The sequence below is a fragment of the Silurus aristotelis genome (assembly GCF_946808225.1).
Source record: "Silurus aristotelis genome assembly, chromosome: 20".
Classification (NCBI taxonomy): domain Eukaryota; kingdom Metazoa; phylum Chordata; class Actinopteri; order Siluriformes; family Siluridae; genus Silurus; species Silurus aristotelis.
Genome location: NC_139593.1, coordinates 6,605,326 through 6,623,509, shown reverse-complemented (window position 1 = coordinate 6,623,509; position 18,184 = coordinate 6,605,326). Strand labels below are relative to the sequence as shown.

Below are 18,184 nucleotides of genomic sequence, written 5' to 3'. Positions count from 1 at the left end.
TCATTCACTTGTTTGAAGCCTTGAAGCGCTCTTGATTAGGGATGCAAAGGGGCGGAAATTTTCTGGGAAATTAATGCAAACTTTCCAAGAAATCTGGGAAATTTTTTAAATATACCAAATTGGAAAGTTATCAGGATTAATTAGAAATTTGGAGAAATCTATATAAACCATAACAAATACACATAAATATAAACATTTTGTTTGGTCATATGCTGCCATGCATGCAATCTAATACAGTTTTTTTTTTAAATGACATTTCAGCTGGATTTCATAGTAATTAGAACAATTATAGATATTTAAAGTCATATAAAGTGAACTTTATTGTCAGTCAGCCATGCAGCAAGGTGCAGAGCAGCAAACGAATTTACAGGTTTAAATTTGTAGATCAACATATAACAGTCAGTAGTCAAGACAGAACAAAAGACAGTGGACAAAACACATAAATAACACAATTATTGCAAAATATTGCACATCAGTACAGGCATTGAGGCTTATTGCATGTTAACTGTTCACACTGTAGGGATTAGTGCACACGTGGCAAGAATGTAAAACTGTCTGTGACAAATATAAAGATCTCAAGGGATGAGAAAGAATAAATAACAAATGACTAGTCTGGATAATGCACAAGACAAGACTGAAAAAGTGTGCGAAGTGTCGTGAAAGGTATGGGCATAATAATAGACTATTTTCAAAAACATTACAAATTGTAATGGGTCCAAACTTTTGACCAGTACAGTACTTTTTTTTGTATGATAACAGAAAACTGGCTAGCAGATTTTATAAGAAAGAGCATCACAATTTGAGCTAGCTAGCTCAATATTGTCAATGTAAATTGTAAATTGTCAATGAAATAGTGCTAGCTTATCTGATGTACATTTATGTTGTCATTCCCTAGTGGTCTGTTTTAAGACTTTCAGTAGCCCAGTCGAGCTCTGTGGGATCAGGCGGTGATCGAATTATTGTCGATAACATTATTAATAACTTTTGATAAAACTTGCCACGTTAGTTGATGTGAGTGTACGTGTAACACGGTGACGTGGCAAGGTAATTATGCTATGACTAAGGCAGATTTTAAAAGAGATGAGGAAGTGATCTGAAATAGCTTCAGACTGTCAAGAGTGTGTCCACCAATATGAGGGGGTCCTATGACATTCCGATTAATCCCTACTAAATCTAGAATGGATACAACTGCTGTTTTTAAGGGGTCTTCCTGGTTTTCAAAATAAATATGGAAGTCACTGGCAATTAATGCTTTGTCCGAGGAAGTAGCTGGATTTGAAATGAAATCACAGATTCTTCAAAAGTTTCCGATCTTGAAAATTCACGGAATTTTGCGACATGGAGTACCCTGTATCTCCAGACATCACTAATCTTTACCTTCTCTGCCTTTCCCTGCAGTGGGACGCCATCACGGAGATGGACGAGCAGAACCGGCCCATTCACACCTTCCAGGTGTGCCACGTAATGGAGCCGAACCAAAACAACTGGCTTCGCTCGAGCTGGATCGCACGTCAGGAGGCGCAGAGGATCTACGTCGAGCTGCGCTTTACCCTGCGCGACTGCAACAGCATCCCGTGGGTATCAGGAACGTGCAAAGAGACCTTTAACCTGCACTACCTGGAAACCGACGAGCCTCATAGCCACTTCCGGCCCTCCGACTACGCCAAGATAGACACCATCGCCGCTGACGAAAGCTTCACGCAGACCGACGTTGGCGAACGAGTTCTCCGACTGAACACGGAGGTGCGCGAACTAGGGCCTGTGCACACCAAAGGTTTCTACCTGGCCTTCCAGGACGTCGGCGCGTGCATCGCCCTGCTCTCGGTGCGCGTCTACTACAAGAAATGTCCGTCTACGCTGAGGAACCTGGCTGCCTTCCCGGACACGGTGCCACGTGTCCACTCATCTGCTCTGGTCGAGGTCAGGGGGGCGTGCGTGCTGAACGCTGAAGAGCGAGACACACCACGACTGTACTGCAGTGCCGACGGGGACTGGCTCGTCCCACTGGGCAAGTGCGTGTGCAGCGTCGGCTACGAAGAGACTGACGGCCTCTGTCTGGGTGAGTCACTAACCCTAACCCTGTAGCTTGGCTTTTTAGTTTTAGTCTTAAGTACATTTAGAAAACCTTTTTGACGATTTAAGTTGGTTTCTAGTAAGAGATCTAAATATCAGTGTCTATTAGGGATGGTAAGATTTATTAACAATGTGGTGCAGCGAATAAAAAACCTGTGGATCGTATACAAGTTTGCATGATTTTATAATTATTAGTATATGTGCTATATTTTATTATTTAGAACGTGACTAACAATTTGTGGGCTATATTTTATCGATTTCTTGTCTCTAAACTGTTTCTGAAACTTGTTCTCTCAGCATCGATGCTGCTATGTAAATATGACGCATCACAACACTGTGGAGACCGAGGCATGTTCTGAGAGTCACATAGAATGCAGATTAACATGGCAGAGGTAGAGCTGCATCCTCCTGGAGACAGAACAGGAAAAGACCACAGGTTTTTTTTGCACTGCAAAGGCCTGTTTGTGAAAGGGTGGCAGAAGTGATTTAGAATTCAGAAGGCACTTACTGTAAGTCAATTTATGATTTGCTGTGATGATTTGATTTGCACTGAGTCGCATTGCCAATGAATCAAATCGAAATCTGTTCGCACTGCATCGCAATAGGGGTAAATCGTATTGCGTCGGTAGCTGCTTCATATGTATCTTTAATGTTTTGTATCGTTGACTTATGCATCAAGATGTGAATCGATTTGCCTCAGTTATGGAGCTGTACATCCCTAGTGCCTAAATATTTTGAAGAATCCTAAGTATCTATCATTTGTGAAGAGCAGTTCCATAAAACACGTACTGCAGTGCAATCAAAGGTTATTGCAGCCAAATCAGTTCAGCTGTTACTCAATGTTGTAAATTCCCATATCAGTATTCAGTGAAGTTGAAGTCTCTGTGAAGTTTGAATCCTTCAAATTTGAATTTTGAATCCTCCAAATGTGGCAAATTGTCGTGGAATAACTGCGGTTTGCTTCAGCTTAGTTCTTTTCAAACGCTCTTTGATTACCATGATTGCTCCCCACCCCTGCAGTATTTCTAGGGCAACTCGAAGGTAACAAAACGGTTCCCCAACAATAATGATCCATTTCAAACTACCATCTTGTAAACACAAACAACAAAACTGTAATATATTCAGAAGCACTTCCTCTTGTAGGCGAGCATGTCACAGTGTTTCCTGTAATTATACCCCTTCGCTCTTTCTCTTGCACTCTTGTCTGACTGAGCACATCATCCCAACATCTGTTCGCCACCACATTCCGCAGAAACGTCGAGCTAGAGAGGCTTCATTAGTGCACAGAAGCGTAGAGAAGTCCCAGGTTTTGGCCGACTCGACAGCAGAAAAGTCTGGATACGAGTGCAGAGATGGAACGCTCCAGCCGAATTCATCTTTACGGATTAGGACAGCGGTGATTAAGACATCACTGGCTGTGGCCTGTTTTTTTTGGTTTTTGTTTTTTTCTTCAGCCTGTGGGGAAGCTTTTCCGTGAACGTTTGACAGAATACGAAATTGAAAGGCGGAAATATGCGCCATGGTTACAGCTTCCTCATCATCATCATAACAGAGCTATTCCGTGATTAGGGACTTACTTCAGAGGTTTTCCAGCATGAGAGCTGCACCTCTTTCGACTTTTACTCTCGCACTCTCTGTCTTTTCTTTTCCGCCGCGCGCCGATATCGACCTCTTTCTCTCCATTACCCTTTCTTTCTCACAAACACTTTTGTGAAGGCGGTCTATGCTGGTAGATCAACTCCGATATGATTCACGCTTACAGACAGCGAGCGTATGCATAATGTAAAACCGGTGGCAAGAGGCAGGGCCGCCTCTCATCCTCGCTGTCTTTCTCCTTCTATTCTTCCACCGTCTCTCTGCCTGCACTGCACTGCGATCTCTGGGAGCAGATCACGCCTCCGATTAGGACTGCAGTCCTGCCCGTGCCTGTCAAAGCCCTCGTCAAAAAGGCCGGGATCGGGGAGGCTCCTGCTGCAAAGTGAATCTTTAAGTAGCTCTATCTCTCTTGCCCTTCAGAGACCAGCCTTGCACTCAGCCTTAACCCGATGCACTTCTTCCCTGTTTGTCCTTTCTCTTTTCTTACCCTCTTGATCTTCTAACATGATGTTTAAATGCTTAACCTCTGTAACATATCTGGTGCCTGGGCCAAAGATAGAAAGTCAGGCTTAGTTAGTGAAATCTACTGATTCTTCCAGTTTCCTTTTATTCCTACAGTTGGGAATTTAACCTGGGAAGTAAGACCTCTAAACATTGGTGACAGTAATTAAGAAAATGTAATTGTGTACTGTACTTAAGTAGCTTTTTCGCATATTTGTTTTTTCTTTACTGAAATACAGATGCTCCCCACTTTACGAACATTAACTTTACAGACTTTCGCGGATACAAACAAACCTGTCCTCAAAGTGAAATATTAGTTCGAAGTCGAAAAAAATTCAAAACGGAGGAGAGCCGCCCCCAGCTAGTCGTGGACCGTAACTCTACATGATGACTCGGGCGAATGAATTTTTTTAAGTGAATTTTATTTTATTATTTAAAAAATATATATTTTATTACTTAATACAAAATATTGTATACAGTATTTAAATTATTTCAATTTGTTTTAGTATATTGTATTGTTTATTTGATAGTATTTACATTTACATTTGCGGCATTTAGCAGACTCCCTTATTCAGGGTGACGTACAAAAGTGGTATTTATAGCTCTTACATTATTAGGAGATATGCATAGTCAATAACGAACACAGTAACAACTTACGAACAAATTCATGCTGCGAACGGTCATTCGAAATGTAATTTAGGGAGACACATTCACATATCTTCCTTTTTGCGAAATCAGTCGTTCCTTTTTATTTGAGTGGATAAAAACATAACTGGTCGGGAAAGCAGCGAGAAACCAATCAGGGTCGAGTGTGCACTCTGTCTTAAACTCGTTTCAATTGCCGCTTTCAGTATCTACTTATCACCAACATATATTCCAATAATGAAACTATGACGATGCAGCTAAGGACAAATTATGGGCCGTGTCTTTCGTATTTTTGTCACGTGACTCCCATAATTATTGTAACAATAAAGAAAACCTGATCCAAAACCATTGTGTAGCGTCTACGGGAGTCACGTGACAAAAGAATGAAGGGGATTTTGTGAGGCTTTGCTCGTGTGCGTCCAGTAGAAAATGAACGAATAACCCTTTGAGACGACTCGTTTTTCTGAGTCACATTAAAGACTCGTTGAAAATGAACGAAACGTTTACGAATGGCCATCACTATAACATACAGTTCAGCATGAGTTCAGTTCAACAGCAAGCAGAACATTTGAGAGGAATAAATGATGGAGGAAACTCGAACTCACCACAACACACATGACATAATTTGTGTGAAAAGAAGGTGGTAATAGATATCAGTGTTTGACTTATTAATATCATTCTATTAAAAGATCGGTGTGCTGAGAGTAACAGAGTCTTTTCACATAAACTGGGTTGATTCAGCAAAGAGTCTTGTGACAAAAATGATAAAAGGCCATAATTGATTATAGGTAAAGTAAATCATAGTACTTGGAATACTTAAGTACAGTTTTAACCTTTTTAATGGTAAGAAATTGTGTATATCCATTTTTTACCTCATACTAACTGACTAGGTGAGCTAACATTGGCCAGAGCTTGTCAGCCAATAAGACACAAGCATTTCCATGTATGTTCCTGTAATCCGAAAGGCTCTTTTTTTATTCTGATAAACAAATTTACAACACTGCTAGCTTCCTTTCCTGATCTTCATTTCCATTATGACAAACTGCACCAAAAGGAGAATTATATGGAAATTAAGAAAAAGTCTCCGGGGAAGTTACACCTTCATTTATTATAGCAATTTAATGTATAGCAGCTCTACATTTCCACCAATTATTCCAAAGATGGGGAAAAAACATCCTATCCACTGACTTTTGTGATTGTTTTGTGGTAAAAACTGCATTTTTATTAGCAAAGTTACATATAAATTTTACTACTAGTCAGCATTCAGCCGTCATCTACGACAGAATGCAGATTTGCTTGAGTACACAGGCATTTGAGGAAGCCCTGCCATTTATTCTCCAGGGTTTGATTCCAATCGTAGAAGACGCGACCCAGGTACTTCACCCAAAAACGATGTCGACTATCCTTCAGTCTGACAAAATCCACTGGAACAGGAAGGTCTTGATCTTTTGTCGTTGCTGCGACACTGTCACCCTGTACAAGAATGTGCCGGAAGGCTCGCTCGGCCCGTCAATACTAAAGATATTGCAGAAATATTCAGCAGGCTTTTTGGCAGACGGCCCTCGGATCTCATTATAAGTGGCACCGTGGTGTTCACCCTTTGCATTTCGTTTTCTCGAATGTATGCTTCTACTGTTCCCTCTCTTGCTCTTCTCACTCTCTCTCTTCCTCTCTTTTTTTCTTTTACACTTACAATTTGCCGAGTCACCTTTCGTTTTCTTTTCATTGCCCAAAACTACAATCGAAACACAAAATCACACAGCGACAGATTTGTTATATAGAAACACTAACACCAATTTTTACCAGACAAAGGAGTTTTTATTTCTTTTTTATCATGTTTGTTTACAGCATTTTAGATACAGCAAATCTGAGCAACCTGCCTTAAAATGAACACTCTCAAAGCTTAAAGCTTTGTCTGTCCGTGATTTGTTTTTTCGGCATTTTCCCTTCAGTGGGACGCAAAACCAAACAGAGGCGCAATCAGGAGTCATTTTCTAAAGTCGTTTTTGACGAGCTAATCTACTATTGCAAAATACTAATCAGTCACTTGTGTGTGTGTGTGTGTGTGTGTGTGTGTGTGTGTGTGTGTGTGTTTTACTGACCTGCTGCCAGTCTGTAAGGACACATTAAATTGTCATAGCATTGCCCTGTAAACATATATTTCATTGATTGCTCGTTCGTTTTCTATAACAGCAGCTCGGGGATACTGTAGGACGAAGCCCAGGATTGTAGTAATGCATCCGCTTTTCTCCAGATCACTTATAGTTTTCATACCAGCATGCTGAAGATGTCATATAAACAGATATAGAAAAGAAATATGGTGAAATTGTTCATACAGTGAAAGTTTTCTTTGTCAGTGTGTTTGTTTAGCTTTTTTTGGAAGGAGTGTATGTTGCTATGAAACATTACCATTTTCTATTAAAATCAGTTATTTTATTGTAAATCAGGATTCTATTGAGTTTTTGTTAATTTACAAATGTAAAACCTGTAAACAGATGGATGGATGGATGATTGGATGGATGGATGGATGGATGGATGGATGGATGGATGGGCGGGCGGGCGGGCGGGCGGACGGACGGACGGACGGACGGACGGACGGACGGACGGACGGACGGACGGACGGACGGACGGACGGACGGACGGACGGACGGACGGACGGACGGACGGACGGACGGACGGACGGACGGACGGACGGACGGACGGACAGACAGACAGACAGACAGACAGACAGACAGACAGACAGATAGATAGATAGATAGATAGATAGATAGATAGATAGATAAAAGAAACTGGAAAAGAAATGGTAGCATTATCATAGCACAGCTTTGGGTCTCCTAGTTTAAGTAAAGTATCCAATTGTGTGTCCAAGTCTAGAGAAGACCCACATATGGCTGGAAAAAGTCAGGTGTCTCAATACTTTTGTCCATGTAGTGTATTTATCTGGTTCTTTAATTCTGTATACACCAGCTGGTGAATTGTACTGATTAAATGAAGCACAGTGTTTTCATTCAGTGTTTGTTGATCTGACACCTCACCCTGAAATGTCCCACAATTCTCATTTAGGTTGAGATTTGGTGAGTGTGAAGATCGTAGCATATCATTTACACCATGTTTATCCTCAGTAAACCATTCAATGTGCCCCTGTGTCCTGTGGACGGGGGGCGGACGAGAGCACCAGGATAGTAACATTAGATCAGAAGATAAGCAGGGTCAGTCAGAATCACTTAATTTGTCACCTGGCTGTACATACGATAGTGTAGATCAAGTCTTTTAATCTGTCACCCATTCCAACGTTTTATCTCTCTCTCTTTCTCTCTTTTGCTTTCTCTTTCTCTTACTCCTGAGTGATGCCTTTTCTTGCCGATTTGGTCCTTAAGGGCACAAAAGCCCCCTAACTCTCCCACCACACACAAATATACACTTTAAAGCACTCTTCTGTTTCGCTTTGGTCCAGAATCTGTTTTCGATTCGTTCATCTGAAAAGACACGATAAATGAAGCTGTCACGATTCTTCATAGGCGCATCGTCTCACAAGGCTGGCTGCTCATCTTTCTGTGTCTGTCACTAATTCCAGATTTTACACTGAGTTTTATAGCTGTCCAATGCGACACAGAAGGTCCAGAGCACGACGATATTTTTTTCTTTTGAACAAAGGTGAATCGTTTCTCCGGTTGTTGGCGTTTGAAATACTGTGTGCAATTTGATAGATTTCTTTCGATTACAGGGTGCCATTAATATTGGAGTTGGACTCTCAATGATTGGTCGATTTCCACGTTTAAAGGTATAATTGATCCAGGGGCAAGTCTTCGAGTTAATGTATACCCAGTATATAATAAATAAAACACATGCTGGTTTTTGCATGCTGATTTTTTTTCAATAACCGTTGCTTTTATCAATTTATAGTTACACTTAATCTTGTACTGGAGACTCCTTACATGCATTTATAATTACTTTGTGTTCTACTGTCACTGGAGACTCCGTTCATATATTAAACCTACGCTGAAAACCTCACAATATAAACATTTGTGGTTGCTAAATAACATTATTTTCCTGTTTTCCTGTTTGCATTATTCGTGTCCATGTGGATGAGCAGCTACTATAGTTATGATAACATGTTGCTTCAAGCGGATTTATTATGCATTATAACCTGTGATTTGAATTAGAACCGAAACTAGTGTCAAGGCGCTGTTATAGAAAATCAATCATGATTCTCAGACCAATCAGAATTTAGAGCTTAGCAGCACAAAAATATTTAAAGTAAAAAACTACCCGTAATATTGTTATAAACCGTATTATTTGTTTTTCCACAGTTTGCAGGTCGCTGTACGCGTCGATTTGTCTCATAGTTGATCTCTATCATTTAAAAGATCGACTTAAACACTGTATACTTTATACTTCCTGTTCTATAAATATCCCATTAGCCTGATCCAGAGCAGACTTTTTTCAGTTCAGTTTAAACTGCCAGTGTCTCATTTGTGAACAAATCGCACTCGTTCGCTTCTGTTTACATTTCTGGGTTTTGGCAGGTGCTTTTTGGTGCTTTTATCCAGACCGACTTACTATTAACTATTTTATACGAACAACGTACAAATTTTATTTGACAACGTATGGTGGTGTTTAAAAAAAAAATTATCCAAGCGGTCCCAGCTGCATTTCCATAGACATGTAGGGGTTTAGGTCCTTGCTTCAACGGCCCAGCAAAGAAAGATGGATGCTGCTGGGATTTAAACTCCCAGCAGCAACTTCTGATCAGTCCAAAGTCTTATCTTTTTCATTCACCTAAACCAGGCCCAGGAGTCTTTTGGTAGCTGTGAAGGTCTTAACATGTGATCGGTTGAAGTGATTGAAGGCGTAATAGGAGATTGGAGAGCGCTACTGGTTCTGTTCATTCTGGTCCGTGTGGTTCAGTACAAACTGCTAGCTCATCAATTAATTGATTGATCTGGTACGAACAGACGGGTCATTCATTCATTCATCGACGCTTGAAAGTAACCATGTCGAAAACCCTCACGTCTGACTGACAGAAAGCTGCACTACTTGCACAGCGTGAGAGGAGCGTGTCTGGCTTTATAGAGCACAAAGTCGCTTATTTGCTGCAGTCTGGAGCTTTTTTTCCTCATCGTCGCCTCGCCTCTACCTGCAGCCTAATCTGGAAGGAGCTCAGACAGAGTGAAGCAAATATTGTTTTTACTGTATTGTATTTTTTACAGCACGGCTGAAGCTTAAGCACAAACAAGTCGAAGGCGTGCGGTGCATAAGAAATGTTCTTCTTTTGGTGTTTCGGTTTTGTTTTCTGTTTCCGTTTTCCTGCTGTGACCAGCTACACACACACACACACACACACACACACACACACACACACACACACACACACACACACACACTATTCATTCATTATTTCCCATTTAAGGAATAAAAAAACTAAAAAAGCAGTGTGTAAAGTGTGTATTTGAATGTATTTGGATGCATTTGTACATGGTAAACATGTGTAAATGCCTTTGCATGCTCTATAAAGAAAACAGAGAGACTCATCCAAGAGTTTGACAGGGAATGTAAATCGCCCATCTGGAGCAGAGAGATTTATTCAGACTGCAGTGACACCGCTGCCCTCGGTGTAGTTTTCCCAGCAGCCATTTGGCATCCGTACGGGTCACAGTTCAATTGTCCAAAGTGGGTTGCACCTCGTTTGTGTGTGTGTGTGTGTGTGTGTGTGTGTGTGTGTGTGTGTGTGTGTGTGTGTGTGTGTGTGTGTGTGTGTGTGTGTGTATATATATATATATACAGACAAAAGTATTGTGGCATCTGACTTTTCTACCCATACTGTATGTGGCTCTTCCCTTAACTGTTCACAAAAATATAGTGGCACACAATTGTATATGTTTGCAACAGGATTTTTTAATAATACAGTAACCGACTCAAAATCATATTTTAAAGCATTGGGACCTATAAAAACTGACCACCTTATAATCTAATTATCATTTATTTATTATTATAATTTTTTTCCTGCTGGGCACTTGGACACTCAGGAATTTCTGCTAATGCAAAAAAATGATCTATAGATCCAGTAAAATTCCTTATACCTTTTACAGATCTGAGACCAACATTATCCAACATTCATCTTACTGTTATTTATTGTAAATAGGCCACTTATGCACTTCTGGTTAGATGTTAACCGCATTTCATTGGCTCTGTACATGTACCTTGCACAATGACAATAAAGTTGAATCTAATCTAAATGCATACACCAAAAATAAATGAACGGAATGGGATTATTGCTTAAACACAAATTGCACGAAATGAATATTGATGGGTTTTTTTGTTTGTTTGTTTTTTTTTTTACAAATAAACGCATTTTTATTATCAGGAGAAAATTCCCAAAATGTCCATTTTTTCAGAATCCAATGTCAATTACCCATATTTTGCTGGGCTGTAATACTTTTTCTCTTTTGAAAAACGTTTTATTTTGTTGATAATTGTTGTAAAGGTTTTCTAATTAAGTTAATCCAAATTTAGTCCCAAGGTTTTTGGGAAAAAATTTATCTTAAACATCTTATTTACTTTAGTATAACTAAACCTAGCTCTCCCCATGAAGATAACCAAAGAATCTGCCATGGCGTTAAGAAAAAAGAGAAAATAAAGGGTAAAGGACGTCTCTGTAAGTGGTAGAATGACAAATTCCCCTTCACTTAAACTAGAAAACCCAAACCTGTTCCAGAATGACAATGTGCCTGTGCACAAAGCCAGATGCATGAAGATATGCTTTACATGGGTTGGATGTGTGTGGAAGATCTAATCTAATAAGATCAGAATGAGCACAAATCACCCCGAAATCTAGTGCAACATAGAATGGAGGTCATTCTAGCAGCAAATGAGGAACGTGGAAATAGGATGTTCAAAAAAACGCATACAAATCTTATGCCCAGGTGTCCACAAACTTTTGCACAAATAGTGTATGCAACAGAAAAGATTTCTTTGACGAGAGAGAAAGTTCTTTGTTAGTTTTTTTCCATGTGGATGCTTACAGAAATGTGTGTTGTGTTGTGCTCCAGTTAAACTTGCAGCTGTATTTGGCCTCGTTTCTGCAGCTCCCAACACAGGCTACCTCTCTAATTACTGTCATTTGTTAGATTCACAGCTAATTTACTTCGGATTGTTTCCCCAACTCTCGCTCGTACCCCCTGCTCTCGTTCCCTCTTATGCGTACACACACGCACAGTCATCGGGCTTTTTAATTAAACAGTATGCTAAATGAAGCCGTCTTTATCAGAGACTCCTGCCATTAAGCCTACGTAAAAATGGCTCCGGTTCCGTACAGCTGTATCCCGGCATTTACGTCACGGCTGGGTTTGAAAAACGTGTGCAAAGCGGACAACGTACTCGAAAATACAACGATCAGGCATACCATCATGACCACCTACCTAAAATTGTGTTCGTCCCCCTTTTGCTGCCAAAGCAGTCCTGAGCATTTACAGCATTACTTCAGCAATTTGAGCTACAGTCTGTTGGACCGGACCACACGGACCAGCCTTCGCTCCCCACGTGCATCAATGAGCCTTGGCCGTCCACGACGCTGTCGCCGGTTCACCACTGTTTCCTTCATTGGAGCATTTTTGATAGATACTGATTGCTGCAGACCGGGAACAGCCCACAAGAGCTGCAGTTTCGGAGATGCTCTGACCCAGTCGTCTAGACGTCACAATTTGTCAAATCCGTACGCTCGCGCATTTTTCCTTCTTCTAACACATCGACTTTGAGGACAAAATGTTCACTTGCTGGCTTATATATCCCACATGCTAACAGGTGCCATGATGAAGAGATAATCAGTGTTCTTCACTTTACTGCCCTGAAATTGCGAAACCACTGTATTATTTTTAACAGGAACAATTATTTTCACTGGAAAAATCCCCCTTTAGTATGGATAAAAGCTTTACCTACTCCCAGCATCCAGACAGTTTCTCTGAACATTCAGCCGAAACACTTTGCTCTGTCTCTTGTACAGCTTGCCAGAGGTGTCCTTCACTAGTTAAAGATTTCTTTCTTGTGATCCAGTTCATCCCGGAGCAAGTTCAAGATTATTTCTGTAGCGCTTTTCACAATGGACATTGTCTCAAAGCAGCTTTACATAACTTAAGAATTAAAGGGAATGATTGAATTTATCCCTGATGAGCAGCCTGGGCGATTGTAGCAAGGAAAAACTCCCTTAGATAAATAGGGAAGAAACCTTCAGAGGAACCAGAATTAAAAAAAATAGAACCATCCTCATTCGGGTGATATCAAGAGTGTGAATAAATAAAACGATACAAAACACTTGAGAGTGAGAAATATCATTAGCACCGGACTGTGTGAGATTATGAGTGATGTCCTTTCTACAATCTTATACAGTCAGTTGATGTTGTGGAACCAGAAGCTACTGAGCATCTCATAAAATAGCTCAACATCATAGATCCAACACCAGCTTCTCCATGCTTGAGCCTTTAAACATTCAAAGAAATCCAATGTCCAAACTCTACATGAAGTGGAATCCAAATGGCGCTGGTAGGTTTTTAGATGTTCGGGATGTTTGCGGGCACTCCAGCGAATGTTTGCTCTCTATATAACACTTCTAGAGCTCGGACGTACGCTTCGGCTCATCGTCTTCTTTTATGGTGAAGTCGAATCCAATGAGCCGCAGTCCAGATGGAATTGCATGTTGTTGAAGTATGAAATGGTTGCCATGTTGGCTCCTTTTACTTCTGGGAATAAGTTTGAAACCTTCCCTGCTCTAAACCAACCCCAAATCATTAGGCTTCCACCTCGATGTTTGACTGTGGGGGTCACATATTTCTCTGTCTTGAAGAAGATCCTCTGTTTGAGAAAAAATTTCAAATTTGGACTCCACATTCTTTCTGCCATTTACTGTCCATTTCTTGTGTTTTTGCCGTTTTAACTAGTTTGGTACATAGAAACAAAAGAAAAATGCATGTTCTTTAAAAACTATAAAAGAATAGATATTTCCAACCTTGAATCCATTACTCTAAACCTGGGATTTGAGTTACAGTGCAATACAAAGTGAATCTTTACCCTCTGACCAATCAGAACAATCATACTCTTTACTCCCATGCTGTTTTTTTTTGTTTTTTTTCATTTTCCAGTTGAGGTCAAATAGTGATATAAAGATGTTGAATTTGAGACAAGGTTTGATGTAAAGTTCTGACTGTCTACATATTTTCTCTCTCTTGTCCTTTCTCCTTCTCTTTGCCTGCTTTTACTTCTCCCACCGGCTTATTTTCTCTCCTTTCTTTTGCCCTCCATCTTAAAACTTGGCTGTGTTGCGTTCCTTGGTTGAGTCCAGCTCAGCAGGAGATGTAGATGTGACACTTTTTTTTCCCTCCCTCCTTTCTTCCCACCCCTCCTTCTCTTTTCTTCAGTTTTTTTTTCTCTCGCTGAGTCATCACTTGCTTAAGGTTTCAAACTTTCCACGCAGTTTGAAGGTGCTGACGCGTTTTCTTCCTTTTCTTTTTTCTTTTTTTTCTTTCCTACAGAGAAAAAAGAATGGAAACTAGCTCGGGAAAGCGTTTGAACTAGAAATAAACGGCGTGATTTTATTAGCACCTCGATCGCCCGCTCGTCTCTCGGCGCGCCGGTTGATAGCGTGAGAACCCGATCGCCGTGAGAGGGCTGTTTGCCAGGGGGCCGAGACGCGGCACAGACCTTTCGCTTTGGCGTCCATGGATAAAAGAGCGGGAGGCTAATGTAAGGGATCGATTTTCTATATGCAGGAGCAGAGAGAAAGAACTTCCTGCCTGAGTGGGAGATTGTGTACACCACTGAGACTGCGGCTCGAGTTAGAGTAAGACCAGGAAAGCAGAATGTACAGCAGAATAATAATAATAAAAAAAAAACAACACACCACCAGCACCACAAAACAAAACATTATCACATTGACATTAACATGTTCTAATAAATCAATGAGACTGGAGTTGTTTTATTTATAAGTGTTTTGGCTCCTGTATTTGCAGCTTAGCACATTTCATAAGAGAGAACAAGCTTTACATTCGACAGCATACGCTACATACATACACAGGCACACACATATTGCACACACACACACCCCATTAACCCTCTAGTTGGCGTCGGTGCGCTCGTCATATATCAATCCATCACCTGAAGAGCGTATCAAGTCCATTACAGAGCAGCTCACCTAATATCCGTAATCCTCAGTCCGAGAGTGACAGACGATCGCCTACTTGTCACATGTATCTCCATTTATTATCGTCCCGTCACACAGCGATCACGCTTAGCTTGTAGGTTAATGCGACAGCTACAGAAGAGTCATGAAGCAGCACTGTTTTTATTTACTACTAATCATAAACGTATGAGCCAAGCCCATAGAAATAAGACAGCGGCGTCCAATCTTTTCCACAATGGGCCGGCATGGGTGCAGGTTTTCATTCCAACCAAGCCACACCAGATTCCACCTGTTTAGATCTTCATTTTTAATGGCCCTTTTTTGGCTGCAATGAAAATCTGCACTCATCTTTATTCTGTTCATGTGGAATCATCCTCTGCTGGACAGAAGGGTCTCCAATTGAAGAGAACTCCAGCCAGAAGAAGAAGAAGAAAGGGACAGGCTCAATGGAGAAAGTAAAGAAGAGAAGAGGAGTTTAGGGGCAGCAGGGGGAGAAGAATATTAAGTATCCTCCGATCAAGCATACCTTTGACATAACATTATAACAGGTGAAGTGAATAGCACTGATGATCTCTTTGTCATGGCACCTGTAAGTGGATGGGATATATTAGACAGCAAGTGAACATTTTCTCCTTATATTTGATTTGTTAGAGGCAGGAAAAAATGTGAAAGCGTAAGGATTTGAGCAAATCTGACGAAGGCTAAATTGTGACGTCTAGGTGACTGGGTCAGAGCATTTCCAAAACTGTAGCTCTTGTGGGATGTCTTGTGGCCAGAATTTGTTAAAAGATGTCCAAGGTAGGAACAGTGGTGAAACGACGACAAGGTTGTGGGTAGGCGAGGCTCACCGATGCATGTGGGGAGCGAAATATATATGACGTAAGCATAAGTCACTTTGGATAAGCATCTGCCAAATGCTAAAAATATAAACCCAGGAACTTAGACAACTCAGTGAATTGGTACTCAGTACTAAACTGATTTGCATGGTGAGGCGGTAGTTTAGTGGTTAAAACATTGTACTTTGAATCATGAGTTCAAATCCCAGCCACAGTAATATACCACTCCTGGTCCCCTGAGAACCCCAGAGCTACTTAGTTGTATAAATGAGATAAATGTAAATCTTTCTGAATCAGGGCATCTGCTAAATGGCTTAAATGTAAAATGTAAATGATTTGATTGATAGATGCCTCTTTTCCTGTTTCACTGACCCACAAAGTATGGTTGCCTCAGAGAGAAGGGTTTCTCCTTTGAGCAGCATGTTTGATATAAAAAGTGTTTATATTATATAATATTACTATAGTGTTACTATTATATAACGGTGATTGATCACACTTCAAATACAGACTCAGCAAAGTGCAGATTATTTCAGTAGTCTGATCTAAGTACCTGAAAAAGAAAACATTGTAGCGTAATCAGATCCTTTTTCATTGTACATAAAAAACTATTTGTAGATCATTGAATCTAGTAACATGACCTAGCTAGGTTTTTGTAGGGGAGTCCCTTGTTGTGTATTTTATGTAAATGATTTAGCCAATGGCAGCTCATTGGCCAGAGTCTAGCTACATGCATTTGGTTAGTCAGAAAAGAGAGAGTATGTACAGTACGAGGTGGTATCAAAAGGTTTTGAGATATGCTCCGTTTACAAGGAAGTACTTTATTTATCCATGTTTACACACTATCACCTTTAAAATAGTCCCATTGCACAGCGATTCAGCGCTACCAACATTTCTGCCCTTCTGAAATGTGTCCTGGAAGTCTTCTTTTCAAAGCATGTCAAGTATTTTCTGCTATTTGCTCTGGATCTCCACAATGGTGTCAAAACAGCAAACTTTGAGCCGAATCTTCATCTTTAGAAAGAGAGAGAAGTCCACAAAAGCCAAATCTGGGGATTAGGGTGGGTGCAGAAGTGAGACCATGTTGTTTCCGCCAAAAAACTCACGTGTGAAAAGCTCGGTGACAGGGTGCACACGTGGTCAGATTAGCGCGGCTCCCGATGTACACCAGATGATGTCTTTGGCACACTGACTTATGAAGGTCGGTGCTCCCTGTGACTGCGTGTGCAGCCTTGTGCTGCCATCTGCTGACGTGTTACAAAATCAGTCCTTTTGATACCACCTCGTTTCGTCAGATTTGCTTTTGTTTTCAAAAAAGGTTGATAAGAAGAGAATCTTTAAGGATGAATTGTGAATGCCGACAAATGAATGCATTCATCAAATTCTCAGACTGATGCGTCTCATCCATATAGAGTCGATAGCTTTACTCAGATTCGCTCCGAAGAAACAACACTCCTTCTTTATCTTGTTTTGGCTGTTCCCATTAGGGGTCACCACCGAGGATCATCCGTCTACCTCTTTTAAACCAACCCCCTGCATGTTTTCCTTTACCACATCCATAAACCTCCTCCTTGGTCTTTTACTTTTCCTCCATCCTCAGCATTCTTCCAACTACATACCTTATGTCTCTCCGAACCATCTCAATCGCACCTCTTTCTGCAAAACGTCCTACCTGCACAGTTCTTCAAATAAACTTGTTTTTTAATCCTGTCCATCCACATCACTTAGGATGAAAATCGCAGCTACTTCAACTCTGTCTCCTCCAGCTGCACCACCTGTCTTTATGTCAATGCCTAAAGCAGGAGTGTCCACATCAAATTCTACCTTTTCAATGACTATCAGGTGTGGCCCTTGATTGTTTGGAATGAAAACCTGCCCCTTTATGGAAAATATTATACAATTTTGGCCTAAATATACTATGATTCATTATAACAAATGCATTATTACGATTTGGGAAAGTGGTAGCTCAGTGCTTAAGGCTCTGGGTTACTGATTAGAAGATCAGGGTCTCAAGCCCCAGTATTTCCAAGCTGCCACTCTTGGAGGCCCTTGAACAAGGCCCTTAACCCTCAACTGTTTACTTGTATAAATTAGATAACATCGCTATGGATAAATTCCGTGAATATGAACCTAATGGTAAATTCTTACTATGGGTCAATCTAGAAGTTGGATGGTTGGGGGTTCTAGCACTGGTAACGCCAAGCTGCCACTCTTGGGGCCATTGAGCAAGGCCTTTAACCCTGGGTGCTGTATAATGGCTGACCCTGTGCTCTGTCCCCTGCTTCCTAACATCACATGGATATGCGAAGACTGTGCTGTAAAGTACATGCAACCAGTATTAAGCACCTTTCTTTTCTTTTTCTTTCCT

General features: G+C 40.8%; 1 protein-coding gene across 1 annotated transcript in view; it reads left to right on the top strand.

Annotated features, from left to right (window-relative positions):
• epha6 (eph receptor A6) overlaps positions 1 to 18,184 on the top strand; it is a 194,162-nt gene that overhangs the window by 51,897 nt on the left and 124,081 nt on the right. Inside the window, exon 3 of the mRNA XM_083522744.1 lies at positions 1,399 to 2,059. Coding sequence (XP_083378870.1) covers positions 1,399 to 2,059 — 661 coding nt within the window. The remainder of the gene's footprint in view (positions 1 to 1,398; positions 2,060 to 18,184) is intronic.